Source organism: Labeo rohita, chromosome 3, assembly GCF_022985175.1.
Source record: "Labeo rohita strain BAU-BD-2019 chromosome 3, IGBB_LRoh.1.0, whole genome shotgun sequence".
NCBI lineage: Eukaryota > Metazoa > Chordata > Actinopteri > Cypriniformes > Cyprinidae > Labeo > Labeo rohita.
In genome coordinates, this window is record NC_066871.1 from 53,053,451 (window position 1) to 53,074,220 (window position 20,770).

General features: G+C 38.8%; 1 protein-coding gene across 1 annotated transcript in view; it reads right to left on the minus strand.

Annotated features, from left to right (window-relative positions):
* Positions 1-20,770, minus strand: part of LOC127162788 (uncharacterized) — a 528,566-nt gene that overhangs the window by 36,344 nt on the left and 471,452 nt on the right. The window contains exons 3-4 of the mRNA XM_051105631.1: positions 1,990-2,325; positions 1,545-1,898 (exon numbers count right to left, since the gene is read on the minus strand). Of these exons, the coding sequence (XP_050961588.1) occupies positions 1,545-1,898; positions 1,990-2,325 (690 nt within the window). The remainder of the gene's footprint in view (positions 1-1,544; positions 1,899-1,989; positions 2,326-20,770) is intronic.

A 20,770-nucleotide genomic window follows, 5' to 3' on the forward strand; every position in this document is an offset into this window, starting at 1 on the left:
TATCCTCTCTCCATGTTTCACACAGATTTAAGTGAGAGATGAGGAGAAAACTTTTTAGCATGTTGCCTCGCCAGCGTCCAATCGCGGTCTGAGGCTGACGCAAATAATAATGTTAACATTGTACAATATATTAAAAACAAATAAACAAATTGAAATAAATTGACTGGTGTACGTCGTTCCTTTCACATGCATCGTCAATAAATGATTTATGAAATGAATGTTCACACAAACATTCCCCAAAACATCATATAAGTTCACAACAAAACGATAGAAACAGAGTAAGGGGAATGAGAAAATAATAAAACAATATTCAAGTTCACATATATTAACATTTAAATCACTTTTCACAGTTTGAAATAAGGAACAGAACATACCTGTAACACATGGGACACTTAATTAATATGTTGCGTTCATCACGCTATCCTCTCTCCATGTTTCACACTGTGCACAAACCACCGATTAATTAGCTTCATGTGCGTCAGGCACAAATCACATAAATCTCACGACAAACAAAAGTACATATGCATAATCACACTTAGAACACATACCGTTACAATTTAATGAACCTTAGTTAACTAAACACTGTTAAACATACCAGATTTAAGTGAGAGATGAGGAGAAAACTTTTTAGCATGTTGCCTCGCCAGCGTCCAATCGCGGTCTGAGGCTGACGCAACTCCCCAAAGGCATAGCGCGCAACACAGACAAGAGTCCCATTTGAATAAACGCCATAATTAAAGTCCCTACACGCTACAACATAAAACAAAAGGCGTAGGCATGCAATACACAATAATCGTCTTTAACAGTGGGAAATAGTTTTGGGAAGTTCATCACAATAAAATACTATAAAATTAATATTTAACTTCCCAACTGGCTACACTGGCATCTAAGTAAGTGTACCCACCAATTATGTGCATCCCAGTCTGATGGTCCACATCATTCCTCTCAACAGCCCTAGAGAAACCTTCGGCCCAGGGATCATCCAGAATCTGTTCTGGCTCAGGATCTTATTGAATTTGTCAGAAATCTCCAGAATCCGCACAACCCGGCCCAGAGGCCGTTCCAAACTCACCTCATCTCAAAGATGGCAGGCGTTCCAAACTCCCTCTTTTCAGACACTTCACTGCGATCACGGAGGTAATTTCCGAACTGTCTTTCTGCTTTGGTACAACTACAGAAGTCATCCCTGGACTCTCTATCTGTTCTGTCACCACAGAGGTCATCTCTGACCCCCTTATCTGTCACAGCGCTGGACCAGTTTTGTTGTGTTTTCTGTCCCCATGTGATCTCTGTGATCTCCTATTTTCTCCCTTGTTTGATCACCATTTGGTTCAGGTGTGTCGTCTCGTCAATTACCCTTGTTTAGTTTAGTACTTATAGAGTGATCATAAAACGGATCATTATAATCGCTGGAATAAATCAAACATACTTCACTGTAAAATCTGGAAACTTAATTGACTATGCAATTACACAAATAAATTAAACTTGTGTGTTGGTATAGGTTGAATGGCTATGTTTTTTTTTTCTTTTACGCTATGACTCACCCAGTCGCTCCAGTACTGCAGTTGTATTGGCTGAAAGTCTTCCAGCAAACACATGACACATGTAAACTCCTTTATCCTCAGTTATGACCCTCTTCAGTCTGAGAGAGAAGTTTCCTTTGGGGATTTCAGCAGTGAAAAACTCAACTCTGTCTCTGTATCGCTCATGTGCTGAATCTGGAAAAGCCTTATGGTCTTGGTAGAGCAGAACCACAATATCTTCATCTTCATCTGTTTTCTTCCACGAAACTTCAAAGTCTTCAGGTGTGATGTGAGAGTCTACAGAGCAGTTCAGAGTGACGTCTTCACCCACAGACGCAGATATGGAGCGACTCGATCCTGATACTCTCAAACACTCTGAAAGAACAAACAGTGCAAATATACATTCATTAATGCGTTTCTGTAAAATCATAGTGAAAATGAAGGAACTCATGTGTTCAGTACTCACCAACATCATTAACTTTTATTTCAACAACAGTTTTTCCAGACTCTTGCTGAATGTAAACTGTACATGTGTATTGTCCCTCATCTTCAGCTCTCAGATTGTCCAGAAGGAGGGAGAAGTTTCCACGTTGAATCTCCTCAGTAAAGAAATGAGCTCTATCCTGATAATCGTGGTGCTGTGATTCTGCTCGACTCTCACCATCTTGAAACAGATGAACTAAAGTGTCTGAGTCTTTTCTTCTCCATTCCACCTCCAGACCCTCCACCGATAAAAGTTGATCAACAGAACAGGGCAAAACCACTGAAGATCCCAGAGGAGCAACCAGAGGACCAGAGGGACCTTTAACAATCAAACCTGAGACAGAGAAATTAAATAAAGATTGTTTTAAAGTTTCTCAGAGCATAAATGTATACTATAACACAAAGAATCCCGGACCTCCCATAGGCATTAAGGGACTCTTGAGTGCTTAAACTCTGACTGTCAGTGATAATATTCTTTAATGCGAATGTTCTTGGCTCGCTGTTTGAAGAACTGTTGAAATTAAAGTGTTATAATTTGTAACTTAGAATGTTTTTTTTTGTTAAGTTGTGATCATTTTAAATACAAATTCAGTTGTATTAAAATATTTCCTGACACCATAGGTGGGTTTATGATGTGTGTAGTTTATATATTACACTTACATAGGCTACTTTTAGCCTTACCCTGAAAGTTGGTTCACACTATATGGGTACATATTTACTTCTTTTTTGCTTAATGATTGTTTGGTTTACCAAATTAACTGTTATTGAACAAGATTTTGTATTTAAACCGACTAACGTTGTTAGGTTTTCTGAGTGATAAAGAGGACAAGACAAGCAAAAAAGTATTATATTTAATTTAAACAAACCCAAAAATAAAAATATGATGAGAGATCGTCACAGAGTGACACACCTCAACATGACAGTTGTGAGTGTTTGAGGTTAAAAAGTAAATTGTCAATTTGTTTAAAAAATGACTGATTGTTTTGCTAGATAAGACCCTTCTTCCTCGGCTAGGATTTATGTTAGTTTGTTAAACTAGTTTTTTTTTTTTTTTTTTTTTTTTTTTTTTTTTTCCATGTTTTATGGGGAAATGTTTTCAGAAAAAAATCATGTTTTGTGTGTTTTTCATTTTCATTCATTAAATAATAAATAATAAATAATAAAGGTGCGTTCACACCATCTCTGAATTCCGAGATTCCAACTTGTAAAAAAGCGTTCACGTCCTCGTAGAACTCGTAATTACAACTTGTGAACTGGGAGTCTTCTGAGAGCTATGACTTGTACCACATGACCGCTGTACCACCTGACCAACGTACGCTCTCTTTAGGCGTTGATAGTGTTGCCATAGAAATGCATAATTCTGAGTCTGAGGACGTGAACAGCTCCAAGTAGAACGTCACATGTTGTCATCTTGAAATTCTGGTAATTATGATATGGCGTGAACGCAGCATAAGTTGCTCACTCACTCTTCAAGTTCGCTGATTGTTGTTAGCCTGTAGTGTCCGTGTTCCCTTGTTTTATTTCCTCACCTACGTGTTTTTTGATCTTGGACTGTTTCTGCGTTTTGATTTTGTGCTGCCTGCCCTGACCTTACGCCTGTTTGTTGGATTACTCTCTTGGACTATTCTTGGATGTTATTGTTTGTTGGTGATTGACCCTGCCTGTCTGACCACAGTCTTAATAAAAACCGCATTTGGATCCTCATCTCTGTTGTCATGCTCCAAACATTACAGGTTCACATCCAGGGTTTCCGCGGGTCTTAAAAAAGTCTTAAAAAGTCTTAAATCGCTTTTCCGTGAATTAAGGCCTTGAAAAGGTCTTAAGTCAGAGCAGAAAGTCTTAAATTCATATGATCATGGTATTAATTTTCGTGAGGGATTGTTTCTTCATGTGTTTCATTTTAAAATGAAGCGAAAGCATAATTTCTGTGCTACATGGTTTAGATCGCTTAATATTCATTAAACAATACGCGGTAGATGGCGGTATGAGCCGCTTCATCTGTCAGTCACACTGTCATTTTAATTTTTTTATAGTAATAAAAATCCTTTAGTTTAGTTAGTGAACAGACAATATAATTAATACTGAACGCGGCTGCTCAATGCAGTGTGCCGAACGACAGTCGCTTCACAGATCAGATTTTATTTATCACGTAGAGTGAGTCGAGCTGACTGACAAGAGAGAGGTGAGAAAGACAACACTATATCGGAAGAGTTTCAAAACGAAATGCAAAAGCGCCTGTTTTAAAAACATTTTGGATTGTGAAAAGCCTTTTCACTTGCCATTTATCTAAGGTGATAGTGGAAGTTTCATATTTATTTGGTTCCACCGTGTTTACTGATTTTTATTTATTTAAACTGTATGTGTTTTTTTTTTTGTTTTTTCTTTTTATTTATGTTAAGCGTGCAAGGTGTATGCCGTGCTTCCAAGCTTTCTTATTCGTTTTGCTATAAACGTTCTACGTTTCTTATTTATTTGGTTACACAGTGTTTTTCATTTTTGTATACCTATTTAAACTTTGTGTAAAGTTATTATTTTATATTAGGCATATAACATGGTATATTATTATTCGTTTTGTTAATAAAAGTTCGTTACGTTATGTTAATGCCGCTAATTTAAAAGTGAAAGTAAAATGTGCAGTTGCTCAAAAAAAAAAAAAAAAAAAAAATTCCGTTCTTTGTAATATTAACATGGACATATACATATACATATACATACATATACACACATACAGCAGGCTAAGAACACGTAACGCGCCACTCCTCCCGCATTCGCGCCCGCGCCCGCCCTCACCTCAAGTAGCCTAATGTTTGCGGCTGACTGCAATCATAATAAGTCGTCCGGCGCCGAGAAAAGAAAAAAGGCGAGATGACGCTTGTGTATCACTTTCAGGTGCGTTCATAATCTTGAGAAACTTTTTTGGCTGTTACCGTTAATAACGTGTTTTAATGTCGGTAATAATTTTACCACCACCAACGCACCTGCCTTAACGCACCATGACTTAAAATGCATTAACCGATATAAAGACAATGAGGCAATAATTGTCGGTTAATTAAAAATTCAATTAAATTCAATTCAAAATTATTTGTATAGCGCTTTTCACGATACATATCGTTGCAAAGCAGCTTTACACCAAATTGACATTTTTACAATATATGTAGTAGTAGCTTGATGTAAATATGGCAGAGATGTGTGGTAAAGATCAGTTAATGACGTAATCAAACAAAGAACACTATAAATTAGCAGCAGAATTCGGTAGTGCTGTATGTTTTCAGGGTTAGCATCATCTGAAGTCCTCTGTGGGGTTGACATCATCTCTTCTTAAGTGTTCTGGATCCACACTGGAGCTTGTGAATTCCTAGTTACCACGGGATGTCAATCCCATGGCAAAAACAGAGAACAAATAGGAACATAATTAGTGTAGCTGCTGTTCAAACTAAGAAAAGGAAGGTTTGTTAAACCAGAGCTAAAAGGTTAATAATGAACATTTGATCAGATATAGCTGCAGGAAAAGTTTATGAGATGCATTATTTGAATGCTTGGCTAAAAAGATGTGTCTTTAATCTAGATTTAAATAGAGAGAGTGTGTCTGAACCCCGAACGTTATCAGGAAGGCTGTTCCAGAGTTTGGGTGCCAAATGTGAAAAAGCTCTACCTCCTTTAGTGGACTTTGCTATCCTAGGAACTACCAACAGTCCAGAGTTTTGTGACCTTAGGGAGCGTGATGGATTGTAGCGTGGTAGAAGACTAGTTAGGTAGGCAGGAGCTAAACCGTTAAGTGCCTTATAGGTAAGAAGTACTATTTTGTAGCTGATGTGGAACCTAATAGGTAGCCAGTGCAGAGACTTTAAAATTGGGGTAATATGATCATATTTTCTTGACCTGGTAAGGACTCTAGCAGCTGCATTTTGGACTATCTGTAGCTTGTTTATTGAAGATGCAGGACAACCACCTAGTAGTGCATTACAGTAGTCCAGTCTAGAGCTCATGAATGCATGAACTAGCTTTTCTGCATCAGAAACAGGTAACATGTTTCGCAGCTTGGCAATGTTTCTAAGATGGAAGAATGCTGTTTTTGTAACATGAGAAATATGATTTTCAAAAGACAAGTTGCCGTCTAATATAACACCCAGGCTTTTGACTGTAGTGGAAGTAACAGTACATCCGTCTAGTTGTAAATTGTAAGTCAAAAGATTCTGTGTATTGTTTTTAGGTCCAATAAGTAATATCTCTGTCTTATCTGAATTTAATAGCAGAAAATTGTTGGTCATCCAGTCTTTTACATTTTTAACACACTCTGTTAACTTCGATAATTCAGAAGTTTCATCTGGTCTCGTTGAGATATATAGTTGAGTATCATCAGCATAACAATGGAAACTAATCCCGTGTTTTCTAATAATATTACCAAGGGGCAGCATGTATATTGAAAATAGTAGAGGACCTAGAACAGATCCTTGTGGCACTCCATACTTTACTGGTGATAACTGAGATGACTCCCCATTTAAATAAACAAAGTGGTAGCGATCGGACAGGTAGGATCTAAACCATTTTAAAGCCTGCCCTTGGATACCTGCATAATTTTGTAGTCGATCTATTAGTATGTCATGATCTATAGTGTCGAACGCAGCACTAAGATCAAGTAAAACTAGCAGTGAGATGCAGCCTTGGTCTGACGCAAGAAGCAAGTCATTAGTGATTTTAACAAGTGCAGTTTCTGTGCTGTGATGGGGCCTGAAGCCTGACTGAAATTCTTCATAGATATCATTTTTTTGCAAGAATGAGCACAGTTGAGCAGATATAACTTTCTCTAAAATTTTAGACATAAATGGAAGATTAGAAATGGGTCTGTAATTTGCCAGTTCACTAGGGTCTAGTTGTGGTTTCTTAATAAGAGGCTTAATAACCACCAGCTTGAATGGTTTAGGGACGTGACCTAAAGATATAATAATCATATGGTTTCATTAAATAACACTGTTAAAATACATAACATGGGCTAATATGAAATAAACTATTTATGTACATTACATATTATTACAAATGCCTGCAAAGGGCGCCAATACTTGTTGTTGTTACACTTACAGGACGAACAAATCCTTGTTTAATAGTGACCAAATATTTAATTCAAATATCCACTTAATCTTGTGATAGAAATGCTACAGCCTCTATAATTTCTTCAACAAAAAGCATGTGGACATCACAACCCTTGCCAAAATTAACCTTGGTTTTGTCATAGTAAAATTGCTTAATTTTCTTTTGTGTGTTCTCTGGATGCTTGAGACAACAAAATCAATTAGACAACTGTATTAGGCCTAATATAATCATAGTCATAGGTAACTGTTTAGATCTACAACTGTAATTTATAAATAATACAATTTAATTGCAATTTATTCATTAGGGGCCAAGCACCAGAGGTGCGGTGGCACCTATTGTATCCGTTGGCGTTATTATTATTCCGCTTCTTCTTCTTCTTCTTCCTCTTCCGCCGCAAGTCTATGGCAGCCCATAGAACCGCTTGCGGGAAAGTTGTATAATTTTGCACACTGATAGAGGACAGTCCCAACATTAACCATAGCAAGTTTGGAGTCTCTAACTCAAACTCTCTAGCGCCACCACTTGTCCAAACTTTCAAAAGATTTATGCTAATAACATTTGAACCGTAAGCCACACAACAAAAATTTTTTTTTCCTCTGATTCCTTGGCTTATGCCGAGTGGAATGGACACCAAAATTCAAAAATCGTAAGGTTTAGTTTTTTCGCTATTCTCAATTGTTCGTAAAACCTACTTTTTCGAACTCGTCCTAGGCCGTTGCACCGATTGTCACAAAAATTGATCCAGATCATCTTCAGACCATGCTGGCAAAAAGTTATGGAATTCAAGTCGATTCGTTCAGCCGTTCACGAATAACACGCGAAAGAATTCTACGAAAAGCTAGCAAAAATCAATGTGAGGCTATATCTCCGTAATAGTTTGTCATATTGACACCAAACTTGGTGTGTGTTATAACAAGCATGACCTGAGCCTACCTGCAGTGTTTCGGTGCAGTGCCCCCTAGTGGTCAGGAGATACGAAAAATGGCTATTTTTCTTTATAACGTCTGAATGATTTGTCCAAAAATCACAAAACTGGTCTCTTTAGATTCGGTGTGTCATACCGAGTCAAACCATATCCAATTTTCCCATGTCAGCCATTTTGGGTGTCGGCCATTTTGAATTTAGCTTTAAAATGCTGTATCTTTAGAACAGATTAGCGTATCGTTTCGACATTAATTACAAAAATGTTCGGCACCATGCCCTGAATGTACATAAAAATTTTGGGGCCAGCGCCACCTTGTGGTCAAAAGTTATGACGAAATTTCAAAAAATGCTAATAACTTTTGCGTACATTAGACTATTGAAATGAAACTGATTTTGATAGATTCCTTCGGTCATGCTAAGAACACGATACCAATTTTGCCAATTTTGGCTGAACTTCCTGTCCGCCATTTTGATTCATGTTGAAAACCTACTTTTTCGAACTCCTCCTAGACCATTAGTCCAATTTTCACCAAATTTGACTCAGATCATCTTCAGACCATGCTGGCAAAAAGTTATGGATATTGTGTCGATACACGAAACCGTTTTCGTTTAGCGCATCAACAAATTTGCTGGAAAGATGCCAAACTACATCTGAGGCTGTATCTCTGCAAAGCTTTGACATAATGACGGCAAACTTTGTGTGTGTCATTGTCATTTCACACAGAACACATCACATCAATTTGAAAACAGCACCACCTGTTGGTCAAAAGTGATAAGCCATTAAATTTTATTACGATTGGTTGTATTTGTGATTTTTCAGCCATTTCAACTGATATCATCCTAAAATGGCTTAAGTTACTCACTGTTGTAGTCGGTCTGCTGCTCCTTGCCGTGCTTAACTCCTCATTCTCCCTCTTTTGTGCTTGGCCCCGCAATTGCTGCTTGCAGCTATATTTCCGCTTCTTCTTCTTCTTCTTCTTCTTCCGCCGCAAGTCTATGGCAGCCCATAGAACCGCTTGCGGGAAAGTTGTATAATTTTGCACACTGATAGAGGACAGTCCCAACATTAACCATAGCAAGTTTGGAGTCTCTAACTCAAACTCTCTAGCGCCACCACTTTCCAAACTTTCAAAAGATTTATGCTAATAACGTTTGAACCGTAAGTCACACAACAAAAATTATTTTTTCCTCTGATTCCTTGGCTCATGCCGAGTCGAATGGATACCAAAATTCAAAAATCGTAAGGTTTAGTTTTTTCGCTATTCTCAATTGTTCGTAAAACCTACTTTTTCGAACTCGTCCTAGGCCGTTGCACCGATTGTCAAAAAAATTGATCCAGATCATCTTCGGACCACGCTGGCAAAAAGTTATGGAATTCAAGTCGATTCGTTCAGCCGTTCACGAATAACACACGAGAGAATTCTATGAAAAGCTAGCAAAAATCAATGTGAGGCTATATCTCTGTAACAGTTTGTCATATTGACACCAAACTTGGTGTGTGTTATAACAAGCATGACCTGAGCCTACCTGCAGTGTTTCGGTGCAGTGCCCCCTAGTGGTCAGGAGATACGAAAAATGGCTATTTTTCTTTATAACGTCTGAATGATTTGTCCAAAAATCACAAAACTGGTCTCTTTAGATTCGGTGTGTCATACCGAGTCAAACCATATCCAATTTTCCCATGTCAGCCATTTTGGGTGTCGGCCATTTTGAATTTAGCTTTAAAATGCTGTATCTTGAGAACGGATTGGCGTATCGTTTCGACATTAATTACAAAAATGTTCGGCACCATGCCCTGAATGTACATAAAAATTTTGGGGCCAACGCCACCTTGTGGTCAAAAGCTATAACTAAATTTAAAAAATGCTAATAACTTTTGCGTACATTAGCCTATTGAAATGTAACTGATTTTGATAGATTCCTTCGGTCATGCTGAGAACACCGATACCAATTTTGCCAATTTTGGCTGAACTTCCTGTCCGCCATTTTGATTCATGTGGAAAACCTACTTTTTCGAACTCCTCCTAGACCGTTAGTCCAATTTTCACTAAATTTGACTCAGATCATCTTCAGACCATGCTGACAAAAAGTTATGGATTTTGTGTCGATACACGAAACCGTTTTCGTTTAGCGCATCAACGAATTTACTGGAAAGATGCCAAATTGCATCCGAGTCTGTATCTCTGCAAAGCTTTGACATAATGATGGCAAACTTTGTGTGTGTCATTGTCATTTCACACAGAACACGTCACATCAATTTGAAAATATTTTTGCAAATTTTGCACCACCTGTTGGTCAAAAGTGATAAGCCATTAAATTTTATTACGATTGGTTGTATTTATGATTTTTCAGCCATTTCAACTGATATTATCCTAAAATGGCTTAAGTTACTCACTGTTGTAGTCGGTCTGCTGCTCCTTGCCATGCTTAACTCCTCATTCTGCCTCTTTTGTGCTTGGCCCCGCAATTGCTGCTTGCAGCTATATTTTACTTTTATATTTTTAATTAAAGTTCTATTTTGACCTTGTATAATAGGTGTGTTTTTTTTATTTATTTTATTTTATTTTATTTTATTTTTTTTACTTCCATAATGAGGGAGGGGGCATAACAATACAATTCTGCTTAGGGCACCCATTTGGCCAGCAGCTGCCCTGTTTACAAGCTACTTAAAACTGAAGGAAAGCGAGGAAAAGAGGAAAAACTCAAACGAACTAATAACAAACAATTGATAGACACTGAATTGCTGTCAATTTGAAAGTAAAAGTAAAACTCGAACTATACTTAGAGAACATATTGCCGTCTTGTCTTCCCTTCGATTATTTTTTTTTTCCTTAAATTTTCTTTAGTTGGTCTTAAAAAGGTCTTAAATTTACCCTCATAAAACCTGCAGAAACCCTGACATCTATATTTTATAATTTGAGCCAATAAAAAATAAATAACTTACCCTAAACAATATATATATATATATATATATATGGGTAACAGTCAGCAATCTGTACATGGAGCCTAAATGAGATCTCCATATCTTAGGGACTAAATGATGTAGGGCCTTGGAAATTAAGATTTCAAAAAGAAAATTTTATTAACAACTAGAATCTAAAATCATATTGCGATATCTTTAATACTTCTTGAGTTATAGGCACACAAACTTTGGAAAAAGAATATTTATGGCACTCAGACTGGTATTTTTAAATGAGAATATATCTCTAGTTTTTACATTATTTGTTCTTCAGACATTCCTCTTTAAAAGATTTTTTTTTTTTTCAAACTGACCCACATTTGGTTTTTGACCACTGAAAATGTGTACATTTTAATAATTTACTCCTGCAGCCATATTGAAATTCCAATATCTCTGGAACCGAATCTCATAGGGCATTAAAAATAAAGATGCCAAAAGTTAGTTAAGCTTGTTAAAAGGGTCATCGAATGCCCATTTCCACAAGTTGATATGATTCTTTAGGGTCTTAATGAAAAGTCTCTAATATACTTTGATTAAAAATTCTCAATGGTTTTGTTAAAAAACGCCCTTTTACTTTGCCACAATCAGCTCTACAAAAATCATCTTATTCTAAGGGGTTGTTCCTTTAAATGCAAATGAGCTCTGCTCGCCCCGCCCCTCTCTTCTCTCTGTGGAAAGACGGTCTTATTTACATTAGCCGCATGTAGCCGCGTTTAGCCGCTAAACTTCCTAACTACCACGTTATAAGGAAAGGCGATCGCAAAGATTCATAAAAAAAAAAAAAACGCGTATACTCACTTCTGCTGTAAGTGAAGCTGGATCATGAATGATTTGCGTGAACACAGACGGATATATGTAGATCGGGAGGCGCATTCACAAACAAACGTAATCTACTGCATCTTCTGCGGCTCAGATGTCGGGAGTAAATGACGACCACTATGTTCATTATTACATCCAGCAACACAACACCTCAATCGCTCAGTCGGAGATATTCTTGTCTAACTTACATCCCTGCTTCGGCATCGAAACATGGAAAGTTACTGGACTGTGACAGCTGATCTAAGGTAAGAGCTGTCACACCCCTGGACTCTTTAGTTGGTTTCTACCATCATTTCCCCCTGCAGCTCTCTGTTTTGGTATCTCCCTCATTGTCTGCACCTGTGTTTGTAATCAGTCTGTGTGTATATATAGCGTGTGTTTTCCCCTTTTCGTCTGTCGGACGTTAACGTTACCTCCCTGTGTTTCCAGTGTTCCTTGTGGATTATTAAAGATATTTCGTTTCATTACATCGTTGTTAGTCTGTTCCTGCCTGAAGCGTGACGCTATCGTGGGAGCGGCATCTGTGGGTGTGACGCCACAACAACAGGCATCTGAGAACGGCTCGATTTGAAAAAGGGGGTATTATTTTTACAGATTAATTAAAAACCACTGCATGGATTTATATCATTATAGGGTAGATTTGTACACACACTGCCAACACACATTAATGTTCAAACAACATGAAAAAGTGAACTTAGCATCCGATGACCCCTTTAAGACTCAATATCTAAAAGTGCATTAAGATATCTTTAATATTACAGGCATGCAAACTTTGGATAAAAACTTGAAAAGTGTGGTTCCCCCTTTTGAATGGTCACCATTGGCACATAATGCAACAAAGATTGCTAAAGTCAACAGATTTTACTAACAGAACTATTAATCTCTGAGTATTATTCACTTTACTGAGTAAATATTCATCCATGACATTTAATATTTTGGCTTTCATCACTATACATGTCTGTCTGTCTTCAGAATAAATATTAGCAAAATCAGACATTTGAGCCGGGGACCTCTGGATAAGTTGACACAGAATGACCCAATTGATATACATTGTAATCCAAAAGATAAGACCCCAGTCCCAGTGGCAGCGTAACAACTCGTTAATTTATGTTTGTGCAATGATGAGACGGACAAGTCAGCCAATACATGCCATTTTACACTCTCGTGCAAATGAAAGTTGGTTACAGAGTACAAAACTCCTGTGTGGGTTTGACTTAAATGAACTGAAATAAAAGCAGAATATAAACGTTCTTTCTCTGTTTTCTCACTACACAGCAGTGGCGGCGTTTCACAGAACCATAGGGTATGGCAGTGGCGTAAGGGGATAGAAAGGGGAAAAGGTTTTGTTCATTTATTTATTTATTTAATTATTTATTTTCCAGTTATTAAACACTGTGTCGTCAGAGTTGTTATTGTAGCATAATCAGACACTTAACATTTTATGAAAATGAAGCTCAAAAGGAGTTAACAATGTTTTTGACCATGCAGTGAATGACGGAGATCTGCGTTTTGTCTGTCATTAGAGGGGTTGTACCAAGTGCATCGTTATAACTTTTTTATCCATACACTTGGCCAAATCTAATGATATAATTGATGAAGAGCTGTATGCACAGGATGTTTGAAAAGTACAACAGTGTACTGGCTATAAATAGACGGCAAATGCCAAGACTCTTCACCGCTCTTCAAACACACGAAAAACATTAGCTTTGCAGACATAGTGTTTGAGTAAAGAAAACGCTGTACTCATACACCTGTTATTCATTTATTTCCCTTGCATTGCAAACAAGCAGAGATCTGTCTCCAGGCTGTGCTGCGCTTCATTCTGAATGGAGGTTGAAGTTACTGTATGAGGTTTCACTGACAGTTTGAGGATCTGTCAAGTATTCACCTCAGGTTACCACTTAAAGTTCTTCGAATAACAAGTGGAGGACATTTAATGCCAGCTTTTTCATTTTATTTTATTTTCTCCCAAGCCATGGGAGAAATATATATATATATATATACAGTGCCCTCCAGTAATATTGGCACCCTTGATAAATATGAGCAAAGGTGGCTGTGAAAATAAATCTGCATTGTTTATCCTTTTAATATTTCATTCAAAAAAATCACAAAATTCCAACCTATCATTGAAGTAAAACAATGGAAAGCAGAGGGAAAATCTCTTTATGAAAATAAATGTTTTTCTGTAGTTCATGTTGACCGCAATTATTGGCACCCAATTATTGTAACGTACTTTATTCAAGATAACAGCTCTGAGTTTTCTCCTTTATTGCCTGAAGAGTTTGGAGAACACCTGACATAAGATTAGAGACCATTCCTTCATACAGAAACTCTTCAGATCCTTCACTTTCCCAGCTCCATGCTGGTGCTTCTTCTCTTCATTCACCTCACACATTTTCTATAGTGCTCAGGTCAGGCAACTGGGACGGCAATGGCAGAAGCTTCATTTTATGCTCAGTGACACATTTTTGTGTTGATTTTGATGTTTGATTTGGATCATTGTCCTGATGGAGGATCCAACCACAGCTCATTATAGAACTAACAGATGCAGTCAGATTTAGATTTTTTTATCTGTTGGTATTTGCTAGAATCCATGATGCCATGTATCTGAACAAGATGTCCAGGACCTCTGGCAGGAAAATAAGCCCACAACATTAAAGATCTGGGCATGGGGTACTTTCTGTACCAAAACCATCTGGTGGGTTTGCTGCCAGAAAGCTCTTTTTTTTTAGCTTCATCTGAACACAGAAGCCAGTCCCGTTTGAAGTTCAAGTCGTGTCTGACAACTGAATATGCTGGAGTTTGTTTTTGGATGAGCAAGGAGGATTTTTCTTAAAACCCTCCTGAACACCATGTGGTGATGAAGGGGCTGTTTGAATTTTTTTTTAGTCTTTTGACCCCAAGACTCAGCTAATCTCTGCAATTCTCCTACTGTGACCCTTGGAGAGTCTTTGGACACTTAAACTCTCCTCCTCACCATGCATTAGGACGATATAGACACACGTCTTTTTCCAGTTAGATTTGTAACATCTTTAGTTGATTGAAATTCTTAATTATAGCCCTGATGGTGGAAATGGAACTTTTCAATGCTTTGGCTTATTTCTTACAGCCACTTTCTATTTTGTGAAGCTCAACAATCTTGTTCTGCACATCAGAACTATATTATTTGGTTTTATTCCTTGTGATGGATGATTATAGGAATTTGGCCTTTGTGCTCCTCATATTTATAATCCTGTGAAACAGGAAGTCATGGCTGGACAGTATCATACTCCTAGTCATTCTAGTGTGCTAAATAAATGCAAATATGAATGGGAATATACTTCAGAGATATTTTACTCATTATAATTTCTAAGGGTGCCAATAATTGTGCCCACCATGCGTTAGAGAAAAACATTTATTTCATAACGTAAGTTTCCCCCCAATTTTAATTGTTGTGCTTCAATGAAAGGTTAGCATTTTGTGAATTTTTTTAATGTAAGATCAAAAAGATAAAGCAGATTTATTTTCATAGCCGTCATTGCTCATATTTACCAAGGGTGGCAATATTAGTGGAGGGCACTGTATGTATATATATATATATATATGATGGTCACTTCCCGTTTGTTGCGGTCGCACGTGTAGAGTTTGAGCTCCGTCAAGTAGATTTCTTATTGTCTGGTTTTCAATTTAAAATCAAATTTATACACCATCATTTTCGTTTCTTATAACGTGTGAATATACCCCCTGTTGTATTTTACAACTAAAACATCCGGATTACTTTGTTATCACTAGTTTTGTTTGATTTCCCGAGTTGCTAGCTTATAGCCCGTTAGCAGCACCAGCGTGGTTGCCGCTAATCCTACTTGCATTGTTTACACACTATTTACACACATTACCATTGTTTACTCACTGTTACTTGCTTTAATGGCGAATTTGTGTCCACCTTTGAGTGCAGGTGAGGACACGTTCGAGCTGGAGGCCGTGGAGAAGCAGATCCAGGAGCTGTTGGGGAGGCAGACCGAGCTGAGAGAGCGGAGGGCCGCTCTGGAATCCTCCCGGGTAAGTAACGTTATACAGCGCGATACTAACACTCTGACCACCTCTACTCCGTGTGCTTCTCTGCACAGGTCCCGTGCACCCTGGACGCGATCTTCCCAGATGTCCTTCACTCCGGCGCCGGGACACCACGGACCCTGGGTGCAGCAGCAGCGGAAGACGCGAGCCAGGCCCCGGCCGAGGACCTCGCCCCCTCCGCCGCCTCCGGTCTTCGAGATCTCCACCCGGAACCGCTTCGCTCCCCTCCGCGAGACGGAACGCGACGCTGTGATCGTCGGAGACTCCATTGTCCGGTACGTACGTGCTACTTTAGCTAAAGGTAAAGTCCACACCCACTGTTTCCCTGGTGCTCGCGTTCTCGATGTTTCTGCGCAGATACCCGCGATCCTGAAGGACGGCGAGAGCGTCGGCGCGATCGTCCTGCACGCGGGGGTGAATGACACCAGGCTGCGGCAGACGGAGGTTCTGAAGAGGGACTTCAGCAGCCTGATCGAGACGGTTCGCAGCACGTCGCCCTCGACGAGGATCATCGTGTCAGGACCGCTTCCCACGTATCGACGTGGGCACGAAAGGTTCAGTAGACTTCTTGCTCTAAATGAATGGTTATTGACATGGTGTAAAGAACAGAAACTGCTCTTTGTTAATAATTGGAATCTTTTCTGGGAACGTCCTAGGCTTTTCCGTGCTGATGGCCTGCACCCCAGCAGAGTCGGAGCGGAGCTGCTGTCGGACAACATCTCCAGGACGCTACGCTCCATTTGACTAGTAAGTACACTCTCAAATGATTGCTACGATGGCTTTTGTTCTGAACGCTTAAATGATAGTACTTGCACTGTCCAATCTATAAAGACTGTGTCTGTTCCTCGAATAGTGAGGTCAAAACATAAATTTAATGCAGGATCTAGAAAAAATCTGATCGTAATTAAACCAGAAAAAAACAAAATACACGAACAGAAACCATTTTTAAAGCTTGGGCTCCTAAACATTAGATCACTTGCACCCAAAGCAGTTATTGTGAATGAAATGATCACAGATAATAGTTTTGATGTACTCTGCTTAACCGAAACCTGGCTAAAACCTAATGATTATATTGGTCTAAATGGGTCTACTCCACCAAACTACTATTATAAGCATGAGTAAAAACGTATTGCGCCATGGTACAACAGTAATACCCATTCTCTCAAGAAAGACACTCGCAATCTTGAGCGCAAATGGAGAAAAACTAACTTGGAGGTTTTTAGAATTGCATGGAAAAACTGTATGTCCAGATACAGACAGGCTTTAAAAGCTGCTAGGGCCAAGCATTTCCGCAAACTCATAGAAAATAACCAAAACAATCCAAGGTTTTTATTTAGCACAGTGGCTAGATTAACAAATAACCAGACGCCACCTGATCTAAATATTCCTTTACAGTTTAATAGTAATGACTTTATGAATTTCTTCACTGATAAAATAGATAACATCAGAAATACAATAACCAACGTAGATTATACTGCATCTAATATGTCAACTTCTTTCGTCACACCCAAAGAAAAACTTCAGTACTTTACTGCTATAGGACAGGAAGAGTTAAACTCATCACTGTGTCTAAACCAACAACATGCCTATTAGATCCCATACCCACTAAATTACTGAAAGAATTGTTACCTGTGGCAGAAGAACCGCTTCTCAATATTATCAACTCATCGATATCTTTAGGTCACGTCCCTAAACCATTCAAGCTGGCGGTTATTAAGCCTCTTATTAAGAAACCACAACTAGACCCTAGTGAACTGGCAAATTATAGACCCATTTCTAATCTTCCATTTATGTCTAAAATTTTAGAGAAAGTTATATCTGCTCAACTGTGCTCATTCTTGCAAAAAAATGATATCTATGAAGAATTTCAGTCAGGTTTCAGGCCCCATCACAGCACAGAAACTGCACTTGTTAAAATCACTAATGACTTGCTTCTTGCGTCAGACCAAGGCTGCATCTCACTGCTAGTTTTACTTGATCTTAGTGCTGCGTTCGACACTATAGATCATGACATACTAATAGATCGACTACAAAATTATGCAGGTATCCAAGGGCAGGCTTTAAAATGGTTTAGATCCTACCTGTCTGATCGCTACCACTTAGTTTATTTAAATGGGGAGTCATCTCAGTTATCACCAGTAAAGTATGGAGTGCCACAAGGATCTGTTCTAGGTCCTCTACTATTTTCAATATACATGCTGCCCCTTGGTAATATTATTAGAAAACACGGGATTAGTTTCCATTGTTATGCTGATGATACTCAACTATATATCTCAACAAGACCAGATGAAACTTCTGAATTATCGAAGTTAACAGAGTGTGTTAAAAATGTAAAAGATTGGATGACCAACAATTTTCTGCTATTAAATTCAGATAAGACAGAGATATTACTTATTGGACCTAAAAACAATACACAGAATCTTTTGACTTACAATTTACAACTAGACGGATGTACTGTTACTTCCACTACAGTCAAAAGTCTGGGTGTTATATTAGACAGCAACTTGTCTTTTGAAAATCATATTTCTCATGTTACAAAACCAGCATTCTTCCATCTTAGAAACATTGCCAAGCTGCGAAACATGTTACCTGTTTCTGATGCAGAAAAGCTAGTTCATGCATTCATGACCTCTAGACTGGACTATTGTAATGCACTACTAGGTGGTTGTCCTGCATCTTCAATAAACAAGCTACAGATAGTCCAAAATGCAGCTGCTAGAGTCCTTACCAGGTCAAGAAAATATGATCATATTACCCCAATTTTAAAGTCTCTGCACTGGCTGCCTATTAGGTTCCGCATCAGCTACAAAATAGCACTTCTTACCTATAAGGCACTTAACGGTTTAGCTCCTGCGTACCTAACTAGTCTTCTACCACGCTACAATCCATCACGCTCCCTAAGGTCACAAAACTCTGGACTGTTGGTAGTACCTAGGATAGCAAAGTCCACTAAAGGAGGTAGAGCTTTTTCACATTTGGCACCCAAACTCTGGAACAGCCTTCCTGATAACGTTCGGGGTTCAGACACACTCTCTCTGTTTAAATCTAGATTAAAGACACATCTTTTTAGCCAAGCATTCAAATAATGCATCTCATAAACTTTTTCTGCAGCTATATCTGATCAAATGTTCATTTTAATCTTTTAGCTCTGGTTTAACAAACCTTCCTTTTCTTAGTTTGAACAGCAGCTACGCTAATTATGTTCCTATTTGTTCTCTGTTTTTGCCATGGGATTGACATCCCATGGTAACTAGGAATTCACAAGCTCCAGTGTGGATCCAGAACACTTAAGAAGAGATGATGCCAACCCTTCAGAGGACTTCAGATGATGCCAAATGCCAACCCTGAAAACATACAGCAAAACATAATGGTAATACTAACTTATTGAGTACTCCTGACCCAAGAGCAGCGCATAATTCAGTTTAGTACTGTTAGTTTTACTCCTGACCTGAGAGCAGCGCATAGTTTAGTAAAAATAACAGTAATACAAACCTATTGAGTACTCCTGCCCTGAGAGCAGCACATAATTCAGTTTAGTACTGTTACTTTTACTCCTGACCTGAGAGCAGCGCATGGTTTAGTAAAAATAACAGTAATACAAACCTATTGAGTACTCCTGCCCTGAGAGCAGCGCATAATTCAGTTTAGTACTGTTAGTTTTACTCCTGACCCGAGAGCAGCTCATAGTTTGGTAAAAAGTAACAGTAATACTAACCTATTGAGTACTCCTGACCCAAGAGCAGCACATAATTCAGTTTAGCACTGTTACTTTTACTCCTGCCCTGAGAGCAGCGCTAATGTTAATGCTAGCACTAACTGATTAATGAAATGTCACGGAGATTTGAACGAGTTCTGTTGTCGCTCATATCGGTATCACAGACAGCGGTAGCATTGGAAAAGCATGTTTTACTCAATCTACCCCATAAGCAGCTTTGGTGCGATCGACTGATAAAGCAGTTGAATGAAAATGCATATGATATGATATGTAGTCGATGATTACTTGTTCTGTGCGTCTTTGCCGGCTAATTATCTCAGTAAACGTTAGAGTTATGTTGATTTATTAATATTTTTTATATAAAATACATGGTAAATTCACTTACTTTGCAACAAATGCCTCCCACAAAGCGTTAATAATGTTTCTGTCTGAAGTATTCCCTCCACACGTCCAAATTTCCTGACCCCGCCTCTGCTTCAATTTCATTGGTTGAATCTGTCAACCAATCATTTTCCTTTCTGCCCTTAGAACATCTTTGTCTAAGGGAAATTCCCATCTGCGGCATATCCGATTTTATCCCAAAAGTATGGACAATGTATTTATTTTTATTCAAGACAGAAGCACGTGTCAAAAACAGACTCTTAAACCATATTCGTCTCTACAAATTTAAGTCAAAATGTTTGACTAAAGGAGCCTGGGAGCGGAGGACGAGTTTTATCGGCGTCCGGCCACTGAAGCGGATTAAACTGGACAAACACAGGAAAAGTCAGCTGATCTGAGGTCGGATGTGCTCATTCTTCGCCGTGTGGTCTATTGGATTCATTGTGGATAATCGGACAGTTTTGTTTGTTGAATTTACTGTGGATTATTGCTTTGATCGATCGCGGACTACAAAACCGCATGTGTGCAAACAGGGAACAGCGCGTGTGAACGCCAGCGTCTTCAGTCTGCAGAGTATCGGGAACTGAGGTATGAAAGCAGATCAGATGGTCACTGCAGTCCCCCGGATCCAGTCCGAACCCAGCCCAGACGGTGGATCAGCACCTAGAGACGACCTCCACAGCCCTGAATGTCAGCGGAGCCCACATCAACTAGATGAGCCCCAGAGACGGATCCACAGTGAAGACCACATCACCTAGACGGCTGTCGGCACAAGACCACGGGAACTTTGGCCAGAGGAGAACTGACCCCGACTGAGCCTGGTTT